The sequence below is a fragment of the Muscardinus avellanarius genome, assembly GCF_963383645.1.
Source record: "Muscardinus avellanarius genome assembly, chromosome: 14".
In the NCBI taxonomy this organism is placed as follows: domain Eukaryota; kingdom Metazoa; phylum Chordata; class Mammalia; order Rodentia; family Gliridae; genus Muscardinus; species Muscardinus avellanarius.
The window spans coordinates 1,976,874-1,994,381 of NC_137800.1; the positions used below are offsets into that span (position 1 = coordinate 1,976,874).

The window sequence follows — 17,508 nt, forward strand, 5'->3', positions numbered from 1 at the left end:
GACATTCATTTCTTTGCTTATTTATTCACTTATCTGTTTATTCTGAGGCTACAGGTGATTGAACCTACCTTTGAGCTAAACCACCACCCCTATTTTATTTTATTTTTTATCTTGAAACAGGGTCTCACTAAGTTGCTGAGGGTCTTGTTAAGTTGCTGGAACTGGCCACAAACCTGCAATCCACCCATCTCAGCCTCCCAAGGACTGGGATTACAGGCATGTACCACCATGCCCAGGTGCCAAATATCCATTGATAACTATTTTACTTTTAGCCTCTTACAACTATATCTGTCTCCTCATTTGGGTTAAGGTGTTACTAGGATTCAGTGTTCACAGAAAATACAAATGTATCTAACAACACAGCTAGCAAGCATTCACTGGTTTTGTGTAACTATGGGAGTGTCATAAGAGTATTCTTCATTGGGAAAATTTGTAGCAGCTTTAGTAAACTCAGGAAATGATGGTTTATCAACCCGCTTAAGATGCAGAATCACAGACACTTAAAATTACCCTGACTCAGATCTCATCAGGGAAAGTGAGAGAAGGTAATCACATGTGGGCTTTGAGTACTGATGCAAAGATTTTAGAAAAGGAAACTGGCCCCACTGGCAGACAAATACATATAGCTAGACCCCTTTGCCCCTGGAGAGCTAAGAGGTCCCATGGGTGGGCAGGCTACTGCAGGAACCACCTCTAAAAATATCACATTCATTTAGCTCAGAAATCAAAGTGAATCCAAGCAAGGTGGCGCACACTTGCAATCCCAGCATTTGGGAGGCTGAGACGGTAGGATCTTTGCAACTCAGTGAGACTGTTTCAAAATAAAGATTAAAAAATAGCACTAGGGATATAGCATGGAGGAAGAATGTTCCTGGGTTCCATCCCCAGTACTGCAAAAAAAAAAAAAAGAAGAAGAAGAAGAAGAAGAAGAAGAAGAAGAAGAAGAAGGAGAAGGAGAAGGAGAAGGAGAAGGAGAAGGAGAAGGAGAAGGAGAAGAAGAAGAAAAGAAATCAAGGCGAAACATTATAAAATATCTTGGGAGTAATAACATATACCTTGAACTATATGCCAAGTATATTATAGAATATTTTATAAAATTTTAGAAGCATTTGGGCTTTTATCACCTAAGTAAGGAGGAATGTTATCATATATATTAAAATAAGTCATTATATATTATAAATGTATATATATATATATATATATATATATATATATATATATATATATATGTTATGATAAAAATACTAATATTTTTTGGTAATGGGGTCTAATCCAGGACTGTTCTACCTCTGAGCTTCACTCCTGTCCCTATTCTAAATTTTTAACTTAAAACAGGTTCTCACTTAGTTGCTTATGGACTTGCTAATTTTCTGTGGCTAGACTCAAACCTGCAATTTCCTTGTTTAAGCCTCCTAAGTACTGAGATTACAGGTATTCATCACCACACCTATGTATCATATTTTTAAAGACAGATATCCAGCAACCTAATGACCGTGACAACCACAGCTTGGGAAGTCCCATGTGTGAAGCACTGTCAATTCATAACTGGCTGAATGATGGCAACAGAGACATCCTTGGCTATCAAGAGATCATGTCATGGAAATGAATTTGCTCTCCCACAGAGAAGCAGTAGAAACGCACAAGAATTAAAGCAAGCGTATCAGTATCATGTTTTTAGAACCTTTTGGAGCATTCTGTATATTGGACCTTCTCACAGGGAACGCGTTACGTGTCAGGTAAACCATTCCTTAGAAGGACTCTAGTGCCCTCACACTTTAAGTCACAGGGTTGCGAGGAATTTACTGAGAGGTGACCCAGGCCATGGGGCTGTGGCTGGAGGAGGTGGGACCTGGGAGTGCGGCCTCAGGGGCTGTCCTGGGGTCTTCGGATCGTCTTCCTTGGTTGCTTACTTTGTTTTTAGGCCTCTGTGACATGAGAGCAGAAGCTTGCTCTCTCCCTCTCTTTGCTTCTCATCAGCATGGCCTGAGCTCTGCAGACCCAGCCTTTCATCGCAAACAAGTAGGCACATAACTCCTTCTTCCTCTAACTGGTATGGCCAGTGGTTTGGACTTGCTCTGGACAGAATGCTGACCGGGATATGCCTGTTCCACTGCAGTTGTACCTTCCGTCTTTGGGCATGACACTTATCTTGCCAGAGCGGTACCTTTTGAACATTAAGGCGATGACAAAGTCGGGGTTGACCTTCACTCTCCAGTCGCACGCCTTCCCAGGCGGGTACGGCTGCGGGTAGTTGGGGGACAGGATGACTCCCGCGGGGCCAGTCAGGTTCCCTCCACACGCAGCTGCCATCAACAAGAGCAAGAGAGGCCGAGTTAGGGGAGAGACACAGGACATTTCCACATTAAAGCATGCGATTGTTCACTCCGCTGAGCTCAGACCCTTGCCACCAAATGAACGTTTTGCAAACTCAGGGTACATCTTTGTTCTTTAGAGTTCAGGACAATTCAGACATCGGAAAAGGAGATTGCAGGCCGAGTAAAAATTTGGACATGCAGAGGTTTTTGAGGGAGTCACTCCTGGAGTTAGAAAGTAGTGACCTCAGCTCTGAAGACTTAGTTCCATAAAAAGCAAAAGAAGAAGCCCACTTTAGGCCTTTGGAAGAGAACGGGTAAGGAGGACACAGCAATCCAGGAGGAAAATGGCCAGCAGATAAGGAGCTGCTGGGATTGTGCATCAGGGGAGCAAGAGAGAGGTCAGGAGAGTGATCTAGAAAAAGCGAGAGAAAGCAAGAGGGCATCAGACAGTGGCAGGAGGAAGGGAAAGAAAAGTAAACGGCCAATCTAGAAAAAAAAAAAGGCCAATAATTACATTAAAAAAAGCTAAAACAAATAAAAGAGCCATGGATATGGTGGTTCATGCTTATAATCCCAACACCTGGGAGGCTGAGGCAAGAGGACTGCAAGTTGGAGGATACCCTCAGCAAGTAGCAAGACTCTCAACAACTTAGTAAAACCCTGTTTCAAAAAACAAACAACGCCGGGCGTGGTGGCGCACACTTGTAATCCCAGCAATTGGGAGGCGGAGACAGGAGTCCCATGCAGGTGCGAAGCCAGCCACGCTGGCTTAAGAGACCCTGTTTCCAAATAAAAATATATAAAAAAAGAGGTCTGAGAGCGTAGCCCGGAGGTAGGGCTTCCAGGAACCCCAGTACCACCACCAACAAACAAACAAATAACAACAACAAAAAACAGAAAGGGATGGGGCGGTAGCTCAGAAGCAGAAAAGTAGGATTCCTTTGATTTTAATTTCCAATACTACACGAAAAAAAAGAAAAAGAAAAAAAGAGTTCAGCCTCATCATCAATTTAAAATGTCATTTAAAAACAGAAAGGGTTTATCACTTTTTGTGCATATGAATTATAAGATTAAAATAATCCTATATTATGGTTTTATGAGTCAGGAAAAATAAACATACATGGGTGATGACATTGGAAACCGGTGCAGCCATTCTGAAAGAGTTCTGAAAAATGTCAAAACATGTCCCGTGTTTGTAGAAACATATCATTCATCAATAATCAGGGCGAGTTTTAAAACAAGGATGTGTGTTGCAGCTCTCTTTATAAAAAGGAAAAGGCTGAAGCAACCAAATTGTACAATAAGAAAGTCATGAAATCTTCAGTGGAAGATTCAAACCAAGAACTGCTAGACAGAGGTGCTGGTGTGAGCCTGGGGAGAGGTGTCTGCAAAGGAGACACTGCAGAGTCGTGCAAAACTCAGGGCCACGCCGAGGGTGGCATAATCTACAGAGAAAGCCTGCAGTTTGGTAAAGACCTGTTCAGGACGGCCTCATTCTAAAATATTTAAAATAGATTATTACATCTCTAAGGTAATGGTGAAATTTATTTGTTCATGTTTATATTAATAGCACATTCCTCTAGGCAAAAACAGGACAGCTTTTTCCTCTTGATTTTGCTTTACTTTATAATAACTTATAAAACATCTGCAAGAACTTTGCATTATTTTTTAATAAAGGACATGGTAAAAAAATAAAGCATCTGCAATCTTCAGAGCAGAATTTGCGTGTCAACACATGATTAGCTGATGTCCTAATATGAAAATATTTTACAAAGGATACAAACCAACCTCATTTCTGAAGAGTAAACTGTGCAATGTAATGAAAATATAATGTTCATTTATTCCCAAATATACATCTTCCCGTTTTCTGTTACATAATATCTGTGTTACTCAAATCAGTGATTATCCAACTGCTTATAATTATTTCTACATGCTTTTGCAGCTGACATTCAAAACATTCAGTTGCTTAAGATAACTTAAGCGATGAGGAGTTCACAGACCATAACAACGGTGGGCAGATCTCAAATCTTACAAGTATGTGTTTAAGTTAACACAGTGTGCTAAATCACCCTTAAAAGATGAGTTCCTTTGTTGCATTGCTTTTTAATGTTTCGGTCTATGAGCTTAAAAACACACAACTTGGATGGAGGAAAAGCCTTTGCTAATTTAAAAATAGAACCAAGGTTTAAAAGGATGTTTATGTTGACAAGTAATTACTTCACTTTTAAAAAGAACATGCAGAAACCTTGTGAGTCGTCCTGGACTAAGACACATGACTCCGCTCACAGGAGTTGGCCATGTGCGCACTCTCAAAGCCTTAAGTGAGCCCAACTCGGGGTCTCAGGCCAGGTGGAGGATGCTAATGAGCAGGGCCATCAAACCTCCTCTGTTGAGGCGCCCTGGCAAGCGGGGCTGCTCACAAGGCAGGCAGTGTGAGCTGCAGCTCTGCAGGAACAGGAGGTTCTCTGCTCTGTGCGCAGGACAAGGGCCTCATTCAGTGCACAGAGCTCCTCCAGGTCCTGTGCAAATGGCCCATTGACTATACCCCCATGCCACTTCCTCTCCTCACAGATGAATCGCATTTCACATTTTGCAGATTACAAAGAAGTACTAATTAAACTGTGAGAGTTCATTAAAATAATAAACTTTACTACAGTTTCTTTCAAAACTGAAGATGGACTAAATAGGTGTTTCGTGGTCAAATATTGAATTGAATGAAGAAACAAGCTACATGAAATTGCTATTTTCTATAAAGAATATATCTCCCTAAATTTCTATTTGTGATAGATCCTCTTAGATGGAGATTCAAACTGAATCTACCAAATCATTTATTATTCTTTTAGTAACCTCAAACAATAAAATTTTAATGAATTTTAGAAATAAGATTCTCTTTTTTCCTCATGTGTACAGCAGCAGCATAATTACTAGCTTTCAGAATTCTATTTAAAATATACTGATAGTATAGAAAAACATCTGAAAAGAAAAACTACTTTTTAGTGAGTAGGTTTGCTTAAGGGCATGCTTCTATATTAAAAATGAGAATCAGCACTGGTAGCATTATGAATTTTGAGTCAACTAGAATCTTAAATTACAGTAGTTTGCTTGTTCTGTATTTGTACAAGAATTATTAAGGGCAGGAAATGGTAGATAAATGTCAATTACTGTACATTAAGTAAACCACTTCTTTTATTTCTCCTAATAAAATAAAGTTCAAAGGTTTATGGGGAAATTTTAATATAGCTTCAGAGAGCCCAGAGACATCTTTGCTTGTTGTTTTATTATTGTGGTACTGGGGATTGACCCCAGAGGCATTCTAACTCCAAGCCACAACCACAGCCCTTTTTATTTGGCTGTTATTGTTAGTTTTGTTTTGAAACAAGGTCTCCTTAGGTTGCTGAGGCTGGACTGGAACCTGTGATCTTCCTGTCTCAGCATCCCAAGAAGCAGAATTATAGGCACGTGCCACCTCACCTGGCCCAAGGACATTTAAGAAACTCCTGAAACACATGTTGGAAGAAATAACTCACTAACAGAGCAACTTAATGGTAGCATGCATTGATTTCCAAATACCATCTTTCCATTTTTGATGTCTGGTACCTATGCACGTAGGAGGATCTGGTTGCCAAAAGAACCGGTTGTTCAGCTGCACACAGGTGATCTTGGCTTGACCTTGGAGCTGGTATCCAGGGTCACACTGGAAGGCAATGGTGTCCCCGGGCTCCCGGCTGTCTCCATAGCGGGTGCCGTTTTGGGGCATCCCTGGGTCATTGCAGGTGGACGCAACAGATGCTGCAAAGAACACAAGGTGACAGGTCAAGTGGAACATCCGGGTCTCCACGCTGGTGGGCGTGGCCTCCCGTGGGTGGCGGGCTCCTTGACAGAGTCAGGAACCGCTGACTGTGAGTGGACATATAAAAATTTTTTTCCCTAGGGATTCATTCAATAACATGCATTTTGAGAGTGCTGCATTGAACACATTCTATCAAATTCTTATTGAACTGTAATCAATTATGAATATATTAAGCTTATGTTATGCTTAGTATACCCACACATGTTGATTTTCTTTTTAAAATATTTGAATAAAAACACACTGCAGATTAAATAGGCTCATGAAGAAATACCAGCGTCAAGAAAAGCTCAAAGCGCAAGCAAAATGAAATAGGAAGAGTTCCTTTAAGGTCTGAGCCCTCGAGGGCGCCAACACTCATCCTGGGTTGTAGTTCTAAAGGGAGGGAGCCAGAGGGGATGAGTCTGACCTGAAAGCCCAGGAGTGACTGCCTGGGTTATTATCAGCAACCCCTTTGCACTCTCAAAAGAGTTCCAGTGTGGCCACTCTGATCTCCATCATCATCATCTCCTCTTCTCCCCCCTCCCCCTCCTCCTCTCCTCCTCTTCTTCCTCCTCCTCCTCCTCCTCCTCCTCCTCCTCCTCCTCCTCCTCCTCCTCCTTTTGTTTGGTAATGTGGGGTATTGAACCTAGGGCTTTTCTAGCTACAAGTTACCTGGGGACACTTCATAGTGAGGGAAACTGCCATTCTGGGTCTTACAGGCAATGGAAAGGAAGAGAGGAGTCTTGCTAGTTAGAATTAAATCTGGAAGAAGGTAAGATTTCCACAGCATGTTTATAAAACAGAGCCCCAGCATGTTTTGAGTCTTGCAATGTTGTCGAGGCTCTCTTTGAACCTGCAAACCTCCTGCCTCAGACTCTCAAATACTGGAATTATAGTCATATGCCACTGTGCCTGGTTGCTGCCCTAAGTTTTACAAAAGCTCAAAAAATAATCTTCCTTTTTCCCTTTCTTTCTCTTCTTTTTTCAAGATAAAAGGAAAAGAAGAGAGATAGACAAAGAGACAGAGACAAATAAAATGAAAGAAAAGAATAAAGAAAATTAGGACTATGAAGTCAGTAGTGTGTGGGTCTGCAGAGACAACTATACTTTGCAGCTGGGGCTTTGAGGATTGCTGGAAGTGTAGGGTGTTGGGCGTTAGGCTCTGAAGACCAGGATCTCACATTCAGCTCCTGGACATGGGAGCTCCTGATATTGAGCTGCACGGGCAGAGCCCACCCCGCCCACCCAGGCAAGGAGAAGGCCTTGACCCAGACCTTGTTCCAGGGCTTTGAAACCCATCATCTCAAGGACACGTGGAACAGAATGAGTGTTGTGCAAAAAACAGGAAAACACAGCCAAAGACACAAGGCTGCAAATCCCATCTTCCCCCACTTTTAACTCCAACCAGAAAGACTTGTTTCTTCCTCTCCACTGCTTATCAGACCCTGGACCAAGTTTTCCTTTCCTGTGAAGTGTCCCCAGGTAGGCGTCGAGTTCTATACTAACAAGAGGAAGGGGGACAGCTGACTTGCTCCACATACACACCCTCCCAGTCTATTATAATATTTTCCCGTTCAAAGTAAGGAGCAGGTTTTGCTTTTGGTTTTGTAAATTCTGGAACGTGTGTGTGTGTGTGTGTGTGTGTGTGTGTGTGTGTGTGTAGATAAAATCCTTTAAAATAAAAAGTTAAAAGAGTAATGAAAAGAAAAATAGCTGCTCTTAACTATGAAGGGATTTTTTTTAGCCTAACAGAGGAACAAGAGGAGACAAAAGAAAGTTGGAAAGACGCAGATAAAGGATCAAAGCCCCACTGGAGAGTGTAGCAGGTACCGACATCAAGGGCCCTGTGGTGTTCAGAGCGGCTTAAAACCCCAGCGCCGCTCATTAGGACTTAATTAGCTCTTAATGATCACTGATGCTCACTGATCTTCCGCTAACTGCTCAGTAAAATTGGGACTAATATCTACGTAATTAGGTCAGTTGGAAAGATGAAGTATGAGGGCCGGCTAACAGTCCTCCCTCCTCTTCCACCACTAATTGAGGCCAGGAGCTGTCTTAATTACTCAGTATTTTTCTCTAATTGGTTTTGACTGTATGTGAAATATATACATTCATGTATCTATAACACAGCAAGAAAATCAAATGAACGGCGGCATCACCACCGCTCTAAGATACAGTGTCAGCAGTGCGTGGATGTGATCAATACACATCGTCACCTCTCCCCAGCCCAGCCCCTCTCTGCTCTTAAATGACTACTCCAAACTACATTATTATCATTTCCTGGTTTTTCTGGATAATTATCATAAATGTATGCCTCGCACTTTATGTAATCAGAATCCCACACTTGCTCCTTTGACTTTCTCTCTTCTCCTCCGGGTTGTTTCTGAGAGCTGTGCATGTGCGGGCGTGGCGCCCTGTCAGTTCATAGCATCCTAGAACTCCTTCCTGCTGCACACATTCTCCAGTCACTGGTCCTTGGGCCATCCTTCCTTTAGCTCTTGCATAGATGATGCCCTGAAAATTCTTATTGTGCTGCTGTTGAATGCTTGTGCTCTCAAATGCCCACACTCCTGTGCTCGCTGATTGTCATTTCAGAAGGGCATGAGTTGGATGCGACTCTGAAGCCAACTTGATATGCTTGCCTTTTAGTGGTATACTTCAGTCTGACCCTCCCTGGGCGTTCTGCTCTTTGGACCACACGACTACTCACTTAGCCGTCCTTACTAAGTGTCCTCCCCTAGCGGCCACCACCCAGGCATGAGTGCGCTTTACACTGACCGAGGCTTCTCTCTGAGTCAGATTCCCACAGAATGTAGCAGCCGCTTGGACTGTACTGGTGTGAAGGTTTCCCTGAACCCCAGGGAAAAACATCAGTAGCAAATGTCATGGTACAGTTCCAGTTTTGCTCATTGGACAAAGTTTTATGCATTGAAAAAAAATTCACCCTTTTCCCAGGCAAATGGTCATGTGTATGATTAAATAGCCATTTCTAAGTTATAATTTACTTTGGTTCATATAATATTATAGTTTCATATATATGTAATTCATATATAGTAACAGTAGTATAGCATCCATGGAGAATATAGCAAAATTTATATAAAGTATTTTATAACTTTCATAGAATTTAGAAATGGAAGATGAGAAGGCAAGCTGTGGAGATCAGAGATAAAATCTCTCATTACAATTTTTAAAACCAAAAAATGCTTTTATTGATTTTCTTTCCCAATTTTTTATTTGATATGTTTACAAGTAACGATACCTGCTACTCAATGGAGAAGCTTGACCCAAAGGTGCCAAGGTCTTGTACAGGAAGAACATTCCAGCAGACACATCAGCCTGTGGACGGGGGTGCTATAGGATACTCTTCTGAGAGGTACCTGCCCCTAAACAAATACCATGTGCGCTAGTTCCCCCTTGGAGACCCATCGCACATTCGCATCAAAGGCTCCTCACAGTCTTCCACAAAGAAAGGATCATTTCTTTATCGCCACTAAATTCATTGTAGTCTAAATGCATGGAATCATACAGTACATTTTTTCCAAGAAATCTCTTAAAAAATCCTTCAAATGATCCAGGAAATATCAGCACATGAAAGAATGGCTTCTACCAATGTTTATGTGTCCTTCGATGGTAGATTTTGTTCATTCTTAAAAGTGCCTTTTCTATTTCTCAATCAAACTGTGACTTGGAATACCTAAAGTAATAATAACAGCATGTCATTGAAAGTGATGTTCCCCTTAAGTTGGCGCCATATACTAAATCAAAGTACAGGGACTACATGACTAGCTCCAAGCTTATGCCAATTAAATAAGCTTGGGAGCAGTAGTAAAATGGCCGAGTTGCTCCTAGAGAGGATCCATGTGCTTGCACATCTCAAATATTATTTGAGATCAGTAGGACATCCACCACAAAGGTTTTCTCAGATTGAAACAAACTCTTTTCTTCCCTTTTAGAATTCTGAAATAAAAATAAAAAGTTGCTAGGGTTATCCAGATTGTATTAAAAAGGCAATAAGAAGACTTGGGAGAAGAAAGAGAAACTTTAAACAATATCATGGGAAATACATCAGTTGGATCTTTGAAATAAATTTCATTTTATTTTCCTCTGGTTATGAATTGTGGAAAGATGGTTCCCTGCAAAGGCAATAGACCTCATTCCACACTAACATGAAAGCCCCGACCAGAGACACTACAATGAGGGCAGAAATTGCTTTTCAACCTTCCGGGTCAGAGAGGAGTTACTGATAACCCACACTCTCATTTCTCTTTTATGATTGTATTCTTTTATGTGTTACAACATACCTTTTACTCATTGTTTCTCTTAAATGTTTTTGTTCCAAGTGAGAATTTTTTGGTGACTCTGAATCTTCCTAGTTTCTTGCCATACGAAGAAATACAATACCTTTAGTAGCACTTTATTTCTCCATTGCCTTAAGGAACGAGTGAGCTGGCTCCCAGGTCAGGGTACCGTTTTTAGGGAGGAGGATCTGGCCCTTAGGGGAGGGTGCTGTGCTCTTCACTTCTCCACAGCCTCCCTGGGAATTTCATGTCATAAAGACACTTGGGCAGCTCCGTCTGTATCTAAAGAAATAAATGTCTCCACAACCTGCCCAGCTCTATCCAGAAGCATTCCCATCAGCTTCAGCAATCCCAATATTTTGTTAGGAATCTGCCTTTCTGTTGCAATGGGCAGCGAGGACATTGTTGAGATGCTGGGCAAAGAGAAACCATGATGACAGCGTCTAGCTTTTCAATGAGGGAAAATCACTTTTGACCCTGGAAATCCTATGAAATATATTTTAAAAGTAGACACAAGGTTATGTTCTTTTCCTATTTTGATAAGAAACTAAAAGATTAAGCTACATTCTATTAAATAAACACAATCTGCCTTGCATGATTCTATCCATCATTTCAGACAGATGTACTGACACAGCTCTTGGTTCGCTGGAGCACAGTTAGCTTCTGTGTTTGTGGTTCCATGTTCAAGGAATCTGCATCACCGATTCAGTCAACCTCAGACTGAAAACATTTAGAGAAACCAAATAGTGTCTGACACTGATAACTGCTGTAAAAGGCTCCCTGGTATAACTATGTGCTATGAAAACATCCCTGCAGAGGATACCTCTGAGGCCATCACACGAGCATGCACAGAGCAATATCTGTATCACATGCAGAAGCAGAAGGGAGCCTGCATCTGGAGGACAAGTCGTATCCACCTGTGAAGAAAGCTATAGTTTTAAATTAAGACAATAATTTGCATGTGTGTGTGTGCACCTGAGTGTACCCCTGGCAGCTCATACTTTTCTTCTCTCTCTCTGGGTGCTGTGTCAGGTGGATAGGACCTTGGACTCAGCAGTCAGGAGCCATCCTCTTAGTTATGAGATGCAGCTTGGGGAAGGGACAGGTTCCCTTGGATGAAGACCAGACCTTCATCAGAGACTGTGTGTCGGCCAAAGAGGAGGAGGGGTGGCTTGCACAAGCACCTTTTGTGGGAGAAGGGGTGAGTTCCCAGTGCATGGACACAGAACTTAGCGCTAGGAAGTATGCCGGGTTACTTTAAGCCAATCTAGCAGCAGAGGCGGGCTCTCCTGTGGAATCTTGGGGAAAGCTTATCAGCCCGACACAGCCAGCCAGGACTAAGGACCCCATGGGGCAGCGTGAACTCAGCTCTGCCTGTGGCTGTGAGTCCAAGCATATCAGAACCCTGGTCTGTCACAGGCTGGGTGACTATTCTTTAATGCAAGAATATGAAGTTCTAAGTATTATAAATGTGAGCCCTGAGAATCCTATGGAACATTCTAGTGACACGTGAGTGTAGGCTCAACCTCCAGCAGTTCCCTGAGCGGCAGCAAGAAGGCACAGAGAGACCCCAGGAGCCCCGCCTGCTGCCCCTGGTGCAGAGCCAGCCTGGCTCTCTTCAGGAACATGTGAGCCCACATGGTTGGGCATTTTCTCAAGAGCTGGGAATTTTCAGGGAGGGTTGATGCTGACGGGGCAGGGGGAGTGGTAGAAAATGCAGAGGGGGTAGACCGACCCCAGATCTGAGCTGTCACAAGGCAGTCCATGAGATTACTTAATTCACCCCTGAATGAAGTCACTAGGTAATGAGTAACTTGTTCGCCATTTCCTCTCTCTGTAAATGGTACTGTCACCTCCCCCACTCAGCTCCTGGTATTTGTCTAGGACCTCCCATTCCAGCACAAGTCCCCCCTTCTCCCCACAGACCATCTCCACCTCTGTTCTCCTGTCACCCTCAGCAGACGCTGGGATGTCTGAGTTCAGACACTACTGTCCTATAGACCCAGCACCCGGCACAGTGGCTCGATACGGAGGGATGTGATAAATATAGGTTGGGTGAATGATTTGAGTACTTTTTCCTGAGAGTTGGTTCATAAAAAAGTACTGAATAAATGGTATCAGTTTAAGCCAGGTTTGGTGATACATGCTTGGGAGACAGAAGGATCACAGGTTGGAGGACAGCCTCAGCAAGTGGCAAGACCCTGTTTCAAAATAAAAATGGCTGAGCATATAGCTCAGAAGTAGAGTGACCCTGGACTCAACTGCAAGTAAGAAACACACACACACACACACACACACACACGCGCGCACACGCATGTGCACACATGCTTACACACGTGCACACACATGCGCACACACACGCACACACTAGTATTTTAATAGGCTTTATACGCTTGACCATGTCATGAAAAAGGATGCTCCAGAAAATTATTTCACAAAAATTCAAACATATACTAGATATAATATGAACCTGAATTAACACATTGGTATAAACTAATTATGATAAAATAACTGACATTTACAATTGATACCCAGAAGAAGAAAGTGTGATGTTCAGTTCATAGTCAGACGTTATTTCAGAAAACTTTGCTGAAATTCAGCGATACATATTTTTAAATACCTCAGGGATATATATATATATATATATATATATATATATATATATATTTGTAGGAAAAGTCTAGAAATAGATCAAAAATACTATTACAACAACTGATGGAATGACAGGCTCAGAAAAACGTCTAGTGCAAGATTATTTTTATGAGTCAGGTTAAAATCTAACCATCAATGCAAACAAAATGTGCACTATTCTAAAAGTCAACATATGTGGGCTCAGCCTACACGTGAGAAAGTACAGACTTGTATAAAAGGGGTCGGGGAAGCAGACCTGATCTGAAAACCTGCACGGAAAGCCCCCATGCCCTCTCCTGCAGTTATTAAGAGCAAGCCGCTCATTTCCCTCTCCTGTTACTGTTGCATCCGGATCAATCCACCACGTCTGCAGCTAAAATGACACTTCCCAGCCTCCAGCTCCGCGAGCCAAACGCATCCCCATTCATTGTGAATTACCCAGCCTCGTGTCTTATTTTATAGCAGCAGAAAACAGACTAAGACAGGGCGCAGGCCCGTGGGCTTTGAGAAACTGGGATCCAGGTTGCTCAGGGAAGGCCCTGAAGGTCATGCAAAGATGAATGTGCAGGGACTCGGGGCCAAGGCCACCAGCTCAGGAGGAAAATGAGCCAGGCGGCCTTCGTTGTGACAGCCCTGCCCAGGCAGTGAAGGGCATGCACCTGCAGTGGGATGAGGGTGGCCGGGGGGAGGACAGGCAAGGAGCTGGGCCCTGAGGCAGATGAGGGACAGGTGGGCAGCCACACACACAGTGACAGGGCAGGCGAGCTCTGAGTACAGCGCTGGGCAGACGGATGCCGCTGCTGGGATCGTGGCGGGCCACGGGGGACCCAGCAGGAGAGAAGAGCAGACACCCAGGTGGCCAAGGGGAGGCGGTCCAGAGAGGGTGCAAGGAGTGGGGAGCAGTGCCCCTTCTCCACACGGCTGAAGGAGGCCACCTAAGTTTCCGAGAGAGCACACATAGGAAATGAAAGGAAAAAGGGATTCCAGAATGGGGCCAGGGCTGCCTTCCACCCATGCTGATGTCCTTGCCACACATGAAATCAAAATCAGTAAAAGTGAATCAAGTCGCGTCGGAAGCGAAGGCGAGGTGCTACACAAGAGGATGGCGGCGGTTTCTGAGAAAGAAATGGGGGCATCCTGCTTCAGGTACCCCTGAAGCAGCGCTGCTAGTCACTGCCTCCACGACGAGCAGTGGGTGTCCCGAATGCCTGCCGCGTCACGCTGACACCGCACGTGGAGCACACACTCTTGCACCGTGGGTATTAACCACGACACACAATCTGAAGGTTTGAAAAACACAATGACTTCATTTCAGGCTGCTCAGCAGGTGGATTTTCAAGTCCTCTGGACACTCACAGGTCTTCTGCTAGGACATGACCTCCGCGAAGCGAGGGTCCGAGCCTCACTCCGCTATTTGCTCTGAGCTGCAGGACTCACTGCGTGACTCAGACACTGGGAACAGGGATGAATTAGGACATGACGTGAATGTGGCTTTCACGGGCTCAGAAACGGGCAGGGAGTCTCTTGGTTCCATTACAGTTTACGGCGCGGTGTCAGTGCGCAGCTTAGGTGCGCAGCGTCTTTTTTCATTTAGAATCACAAGTCCATGTCTGAATCTGTGGTGTGTACACAGGTGACATAACGAAGCTTCCACTCTACCCGTGCTAGTCAGATTGGTGAATCGAGTGCAATTGCTTAAGCACTCAATGGTTCTGCTGTCAATGGTCTGAACTCAGTGGGAACATTCCTCCTGTCTCTTCTGAAAGTAGCAAAGATACCGAGGCTCCTGAGAGCTCATCGTTTCAAGAGCAGAGGGCGAGGTGGCTCCAGTGCCCAGGAAGACACACGGTTGATGCATCTTCCCTTGGCATTGTCTGAGTAATGGTCTAGAGTGCTAGAGTAACAGACTCAACCAGCGCGACACAGAACGGAAGACTTCACTCAACCCAGAATGAATCACGTCTCTAAAATATACAAGAGAAATCCATAAAACTTCCCGAAAGGCAGAAAATGAAAGTCTTTGTGATTTAGGGCCAGCAGGTAATTCCTAGAGATAAGGACAAAAACGCCAAGCACAGGAGAAGTTGACTAAAAGGCTTCCATTAAAGCTTAAAATTCTCTGATTCCATAGGAGCCTAGGTGAATGAAGCCAAGCTATGGCCTGGGAGAAGGTGCGTGAAAGCCGGAACCAGGCAAAACACTAGTATTAAGATGTATACAATGGACACTCAAGGGAAAATTTAAAAGGCTAATTGGAGTGGGGTAAAAGGTATAAATATTACCACTGGAGAAGCACAGAAGGAGCCTAAGCAAGGTAGGGAAATTCAGAACCAGAGCCAGGGGCCCTCAGGGAAGGGCAAAGGCTGTGACTGTGTTTCCATGAGCACAGCCTAGGAGGGAGAGGAGGAGGAGGAGGGAGAGGGAGGAGGGAGAGGAGGAGGAGGAGGGAGAGGGAGGAGGGAGAGGAGAAAATGGAGTAGGAAGAGGGAGAAGGAGGGGGGAGAGGGAAGATGAGGAAGGAGATTGATGAGGAGGAGTAGAAAGGAAGGAGGAGGAGAAGGAGGGAGGAGGAAAAGAAGGAGGAAAGAGGAAGAGGAGAAAAGGGAGGAGAAAGACGGAGAGGAAGAAGGGGATAGAAGAAAAAGGCGGGGAATGAGGAAGGAGGAAGAGAAGAAGGGAGGAGGAAGAGGACAGAAGTAAAAGGAGAATGAGTAGGAGGAAGAAGGAAAAAGAGAAAGAATGAAAAGAGGAAGAAGAGGAGGAAAAGGAGAATAAGAGGGAAATAAGGGGAGAGGGAGTGTGTGCATGTCAAATGTTGATGAGGATGCAGAGAAACGAGTTATTCATCGCTGGTGGGAAGAACGTGAGGAGAGGGAGGCGAGAGCATAAAATAGTACAACTACTATGAAATTTATTTTACAGTTAGAAACTAAACATTCAACCCAGCAGTCACACATCTGTGAGTTTATCTCAGAGAAATGAAAACTAATATTCATACAAGATCTGGACACGAATGTTTAATTATAGTAATTCCAATTTGGAAATAGCCGCGGGTCCTCAACATGTGCACATATGGACAAACTATGGCGCACTCACGCCGTGGAATACGATACAGCCACAAAGAAGGAACAAAGGATGGTCTTAGGGAAGGACTCTGCGGATTGACATCATCGGTGTCAACTCTCAGGTCTCTGGTCTAGTTTTGTAAGATGCTGTCATGGGGAAAACGGGGTGACGCTACGTATGCTGGATTCTTGTTTTATTTCTTATAACTGGACGTGAGTTTATACTTTCTTCCACAAAATAAAAGTTAAACTAAAATATATTACTGAATTTAATATTGACTTCAATTATGTACACTGAATTCTAGTCATTTTATTTCTATGATTCTTTTATGGAAGGAAAAGCATGTGTATCTATGTGCCAAATTTCATAACTCTAAGGGATATTTTTCAGGACTCAACTCTTCACAGAAGTCATAGATTTATTAATGTACTTTCATGATGGAAAGCTGTATATTGTTCCTAGTAGTAAAATTCTCGGTAAATTTTGCCAAATTCAAAGGTGCATGGTATCTGCCCTCAGAAGCGCCCCTGCTGGTTATAAGTATTATATTATATTTATTTATTTATTTATTTATTTATTTTGGTGGTACTGGGGTTCCTGGAAGCCCTTCTACCTCCGGGATACACTCCCAGACCTATTTTTTTTTAACTTTTTTATGTGGAAACAGGGTCTCTTAAGCCAGCGCGGCTGGCTCCGAACGAGCGTGATCCTCCTGTCTCAGCCTCCCAAGAGCGGGGATTACAAGCGTGCGCCACCACGCCCGGCTATAAGTATTATTTTTAAATAATAATTATTTAAAAATACTAAACAACAACACAATTTTTTATCAGTTAACATAATTTCTATTTACTCCAGGACACTCTATGAATTCGCATGCTGTCATCAGGGGAAAAGAACTGGATACACAGGAGGACAAGGATTCCCTGGGCAGATGTGTTAAATGTAGCAAAACGTGAAAGATGTCAGTTGTCAGAGGAAACCTAGGTGCTCTAGCAGATGTACAAACAGAAATAGTGACATTATTACAAGAAAAAATTAAACACCCCTTGTGATCTCCTCCAGAGTGTTTGTGACAATGTTTCTAAGTGGAACATTTGTTTTTATGATCTGGAAGCTTAACGGGAACTTAATAGCCATGAAACCGTGTCATAAAGTATACTTCTCAAACAGAAGCTTAAATTGAATTGTATAAACTAAAAAAAAATTTAGCTTGTAACAGAAATAAATCAATCATTTTGATTTTCACCACAGGGCATGTGAATCGCATTACAAGCAAAATCCAGTGTGAAGTCCATGAAAATATTTCTAGCTAATTAAATAAAATATAATATTCAAGAACTGTTATGGGACATTTCAGCTACTAAACTAG

General features: G+C 43.2%; 1 protein-coding gene across 1 annotated transcript in view; it reads right to left on the reverse strand.

Moving 5' to 3' along the window:
• CSMD1 (CUB and Sushi multiple domains 1) overlaps positions 1–17,508 on the reverse strand; it is a gene marked incomplete at both ends in the record, with an annotated part of 1,592,168 nt that overhangs the window by 208,678 nt on the left and 1,365,982 nt on the right. The window contains 2 exons of the mRNA XM_080710482.1: positions 2,165–2,303; positions 5,913–6,104. Of these exons, the coding sequence (XP_080566608.1) occupies positions 2,165–2,303; positions 5,913–6,104 (331 nt within the window). The remainder of the gene's footprint in view (positions 1–2,164; positions 2,304–5,912; positions 6,105–17,508) is intronic.